General features: G+C 52.5%; 1 protein-coding gene across 1 annotated transcript; it reads right to left on the bottom strand.

The window, feature by feature from the left end:
- Positions 1-2,322: 2,322 nt before the first annotated feature.
- On the bottom strand, positions 2,323-5,111 carry LOC137769094 (UL16-binding protein 3-like). The gene is given in 8 exon segments (XM_068550816.1): positions 2,323-2,462; positions 3,101-3,346; positions 3,349-3,375; positions 3,614-3,637; positions 3,640-3,703; positions 3,705-3,877; positions 4,767-4,805; positions 5,024-5,111. Coding segments are annotated over 8 exon segments (801 nt in total).
- Positions 5,112-5,557: the final 446 nt, after the last annotated feature.

Below are 5,557 nucleotides of genomic sequence, written 5' to 3'. Positions count from 1 at the left end.
AGACAGCTGGACTGCATGTTACTTTAAGAGCAATCCTTGCATTCTCTGTTTCCACGAGAAATGTAGCAGAATCACCGGTTATATTTAATCCTATAACACAGAGAATGGTGAAATGCCATGAATTCTCTCCCGGATTATAAAACAGAAATCTGAAGTAATTAAGTTTTTTGCAATAAAGAGATATTGATTTAAATATCAGTATAGTGTAATAAATTACTAAGGGAAACAGTCATAAATAAAATTTTGTTCTTTTTTTTAAATTCGAGTATAATTGCTTTACAATGCTGTGTTAGTTTGTGCTGTACAATGAAGTGAATAAGCTATATGTATACATATGTCCCTTCCCTCCTGGACCTCCCCTCCCCGCCGCCTCCCCGCCATCCCACCCCTCTAGGTCATCACAGAGCACCAAGCTGATCTCCCTGTACTATACAGCAGGTTCCCACTAGCTATCTATTTTACACATGGTCGTGGATGTCAATCCCAATCTCCCGATTCATCCCACCCTCCCCTTCCCCCCTGTGTCCGCACGTCTGTTCTCTGCCTCTGCATTTCTATTCCTGCCCTGCAAATAGGTTCATCTGTACCATTTTTCTAGATTCCACATATATGCGTTAATATACGACATTTATTTTTCTCTTTCTGACTTACTTCACTCTGCTGATAATACACTGAGGTTGCTTCTCTGGACATAGAAAGAACCCCTGAGGTCCTGTAATAGCAGATGATATTTTTCTTGCAATATCATCATTTGCAAGAACGAGGTCATGATGCAGAGAAGAGTCTGATTTTGCACAAACTAGAAGAAGATGGAAAGTGTCCTGTTTGTGGAGATTTCTTGTTCAAGCAGTTGAACGTTTCAGTGCAGGGATTCCATCACTTAGCACCAAGAGAAAGTGGCAAAATATGTTCGAAAAAAAAAGATGCTGAGTAAGATGTTCACCAAATGTGATAAAGGCCACGAGATGGTGCTTCTGCCGTGTCATCGGGATGGGACGGCAGACTCGGGATTCATAGGGTCTGATCTCCTGGGGTCTAAGGCAGGAACAGCAGGAGATCAAAGGTGGCCAAGCAAAGGCCAAGTCCCTGAGGGAGACAGAGCACCTGTCTGAAGGCTTTGGGGCACCGTCAGCCTTCAGAAAAGAAACAGGTGTTGGTCCACAGGGCGGAGGCAATCCTTCCTGGGGCTGCCCCTCCCCAGTCCCTCCCCACCTCCAGCCCCGCCCTCACTGAGGGGCATGTATGTCCTCCGCCCCCCACCTCCACCCTGGGTCCGGCAGCTTGTTCTCACCTCTTTCCTTTCCTGCATCACAGTCAGCCCCAGGCCCTGCTACCACCTACTTAGGCTCAAGACTGAAGCCAGTAAGGACTCAATCTGCTCACTTTACTCAGGTCCTGATCCTCCCTGAAGGAGGGCCTAAAGGACCCAGTGGCAGTTCCCGTGGAAGAGGGGCCTTGCGTCCTCATGGCCTTGGGGAGGGCTGCAGGCAAACCTCCTTCTTTTCCCTCCTCTCCAGGCCTCTTAGCCAGCAGCACACCCAGCTCTCAGTATGAGGGTCCCAGCTGCACTCCATCTTTTCCTGGGAGCGTCCACCCCAGCTCAGTCCCACCCATCTCCCGAGTCACCTCTGCTCTAGGCAGGGGCCGCTCAGTGACTGGGGCTCTGGGGTCCGCAGGAGGCTGGGGCCACGTGTGAGCAACGGGCTGAGCCAGAATTCCCGCCGCTCCGCGGAGCACCGGCCCCTCCTAGTTCTGTCCTGCACGGTCTCTACTGTTGGCCTTGTGTCTTGCCTGCTGTGACCCAAGCGACTTCCTGTGAGAACAGGCCTTCGGAGTTGGGTCTGCAAAGGCCTTCCCGCCCCTTCCACCTGGGATGAGACCCCGGCCCCTCTCCTCTTAGCCCCCTGGATGCGTCCCCTTTGCTTTGACGCATCACGTGGAGCCGCCATGCTGCTCTCACCCAATGTGAGTCCTGCCCACACTGTGTGTGCCTGCTGTCCCCTCACCACCTACCACTGGGCCCTGCCAAACCGGTGTCTGTGTTGAGTCAGGCAGACTTTGCTAAACTCTTTTATCAGCAACAGGCCCTAAGCCTTCGTGGGGGCCTCTCCCCCTTCCCACTGTCATCTGACAGTGAGGAGCTATCGGAACTCAGGGCTGAGCTCGTCCGAGTGATTGCTCTCGAGCGATATGAGGTCTTATTCACCTGGCTTCATTTCCAGCGTGAGGAGGTTCAGTGAGGGGCAGGGGTTGGGCTGGGATTCACCTTCTCCCATCCTCACACCAGGCCAGGCGCCCCTTCCTTCCCTCTGAATTCCTCCCTCAGTACCTGTTCTTGTAGAGGACTCCACCCAGGATGCCAGTTGTGATGGACCAGGAGAGGACCACGGGGAGGATCCAAGTGATGGGCTTGATGGCTGTGGCCCTGGACTGGGCTTTGGGTGGGTCCGTGGTGGGTGATGCTGCAAGGACAGGAAGAGTGAAAGCCCTTGTCCAGACCTCAAACTGAGGAGATCCCGCCTTAGCCCCCCGGCCCAGGTTCCCCTACTATGCATGCAGTTCTCTTTCACCACGTGGCGGTCCCCGTGACAGGTCCTGAGGAGACATGGGGGGGAAGGGATGAGCCATGTCCCCACGGGACTCAGACAGCTAATGGGGGAGCAAGGGTTCCAATATAGCCACTCACTCCTGCTGTGACAGAAGAGGAGGTGACACATGAGGGTGGGAACAGAGAAGTCCTCTCACAAGCTGACGTTTGAGGTGCTATTGACAGATTTCCAGAAATGGAATAGGTGAGATTTAAAAAAAGATTCTGGAAAGAGGGAACAGTACGAAATAAATCTCTGAAATCAGAATGATGCCCTCATGTTTGGGGTCAGCAAGAATCCATGTTAAATGGTCCCAAGACCTGTGCACTGAGGCAGGTGTCAGGACGTGGGAAGAGGAAGGGAGGATGGTAGAACATGCCCGGGGCCATTGTTCTCCCAGGAAGAACCCACCTCGGATGGATCACTTTCCCAAACACAAACACACACACACACAGGGGTGGGTCCATGCCCCCTGGAGAGGACTGCCACTTCCTCCTCCTCTTCTCACTTACCCCTTGTCTTCAACATTTTCTCCCAGTGCACCAAGAAATCCTGAAGCCAGGCCCTACAGTCTCCCATGGAGGTCTTCTTGAAGAACTTGGTCACAGCTCTGTCACTCTCCCACTTCTCTTTCATCCGTCTGCTTCCAGAAGGAACCACTGTCCACTGTCCATTCTCTGAATCAAAGAGGAGCCACATCCGTCCGTTGAAGCCAAACTGCCAGGATCCACTGGTGCGTCCATCATCTTCACACCTCACGTCATCCTGCCCTGCGGGGTGACAGGGTCTGCCCCCAACGTGGGAAGGAGCTCAGTCCCTGGGCTTGACAAATTCTTTGCCCCCACCTGTGTCCGCCTCCCCTGGGCCCAGCTAATCTGGCCCTGTTCTCTCCTCCAACGTCTGCTCTTTCCACTGGTCTATTAGGGAAGGACCAATGTCCAACTTTATTTTATTTTTTACCCCCAAACAATGAATGCAGCTAAGTCCCCAGTCTGCTCCTCCTGCACTTGGACTTTCTAACTCACCCCTGGCCATGTGTTTCTCCGGGTAACATCAGGCAGCTGCTCCTTGAGCAAGTCCCCGACGTCTTTGAGTGTTTCCATGTGCCCTTGTTCAGGCCTTTGTGGCTTTCACCTCTTCACCCAGGGGACTCATGGATTGGATCTTAGCACCACCACAATCATAGGAGAGAAAAACCTTTCCATCCACCTGGCCTTGAACCACACACCATGGTTGTCCAGGTCTGGGCTTAGGATGGACGGTGAAGTTGTAGCAAAGAGAGTGAACATCTGTGAAGGCAAAACACAGATGAGGTTGGGGATAGGAGAGAAGGACCCATATACCCCCTTTACCGCAGTTATGGGACAGCAAAGTAAATCTGTAGGCCTGGGCTGGCAGAGCAAGGACTGCCCCGCAGGTTCCTCCCCCTCACCATATAGGCAGTGCCCCTCCCTTCCTTGAGGAGAAGGAGGAGGCCCCGCCTGGCAGAAATCACACATCCTGGATATGTCCCCTTGTCCACCAGGTCAGTACCCGGCATCAGTCAACACGTAACCTTTCCAGAGACGTGCCAGGCTGCTATGCGGGAAAAGCCTAGAGGCAGAGGATTGTCAGAATCTCGCTCAGTGTCCTGCGGGGAGATGGGGAATGTGTGGGGCTGCTCCCGAGGAAGCAGGATCCCAGTGGGGGTGGATGAGCACAGAACCCAAAGCTGGAGAAGGGAGTTTACAATTACGGGGCACAGGAGTCAGCAAGGCCTGGGGAGATGCTGCTAATCTGCTACCTGGCCCACATTGCATGAAAGAGAAAATCCAGAACTTCCAAGGCGTGTGGTAGAGGAGAGGATCAAAAGGCTCAGGGAGGTGAAGCTGCCAGGGCGGACGTGGTAGCAAAGGGCAGAAAAGTGTCCAGTCCACCCCACTCGGTGGGAAAGCCTGAAGGACTCTGTCGAGCCTGTGAGGAAAGTACGGATGAGAAGCATCTCCAACAGCTCAAGGATGGCTCTTGCTGAAGGTCAGGAATGGGGGCAGGAGATGGTGTTCCCAATCGGCTTCCAGTTGTACTAGAGATGGAAAATGTGGAAATAGCAGATGCCAGGTGAGGGTGTTCTGAGTCAGGAGCAAAGCAGGTGCAATGGTCAAAGAGATTAAAGGGTCCCAATGCCAGCCAGGGCCTGACTGCAGACAGTGTGATGCTGGCTAATAGCACAGAGCAATCCTAGAGGCGAACAGATGGGCGGCCAACCCGGATACCAACTGCTTGACTGAAAGAAATGAAACAGAGAGAGACAAACACAAGGCTGGATGATCAGAAGGCTGAAAGCAGCCATCCCAACGAAACATCCGATCCTTGCCCAGTTTCCAGAACTGAGCCGGTTGTCAGACCCAGAATCCATTATTAGAGAGAGAGGGAGAGAGAGAGAAAGAGAGACTTGCCAAGTTCCAGCAAGGAGGGCCCTTTCATCACCACAGCAAGTGCAGAAGTCCTTCTGGCTTTCCCCATCTTTGGAAGCCACATGGCCATTGACTCGGGTAAGTGGACCCTGGGAAGCAGAGGCTCCCGCCACGTTCATATGGGCCTAGTTTGTGACCAACATCGTGCCCCGGATCTGAAGCATCATCATGGCCGCCCCTGTTGTTGAAGTGATGCATGAGGGCCAGGTAAAGAATAGATATCTCTCCCAGGTCCTGCTTACAGGGGTGTCACTGGGTCTACAGATCCAACACAGTGCTCATTTCATATGCATTGGATTTGCAACAAGAATGGAAAATCTTTGTAGTCAGTAAATTACCGTGGGGTGAGGGCTACCATAGTAGTGATTTCCAAGTTCAAACTTCTGACACTGCCTCCTCATTCCCCAAATAGTATGTGTAAAACAATATCATATCCTGGAGGAAATGACAGAGATGAGTACCAACCTACAACCTCTCTGAGGCTGCAGGGATGTGGTCCCCATTCTATCTCCATTT

The sequence above is a fragment of the Eschrichtius robustus genome, chromosome 9, assembly GCF_028021215.1.
Source record: "Eschrichtius robustus isolate mEscRob2 chromosome 9, mEscRob2.pri, whole genome shotgun sequence".
NCBI classification, from domain to species: Eukaryota; Metazoa; Chordata; class Mammalia; order Artiodactyla; family Eschrichtiidae; genus Eschrichtius; species Eschrichtius robustus.
Note: the sequence above shows the minus strand (reverse complement) of the source record. Positions and strands in the feature narration are given on the sequence as shown.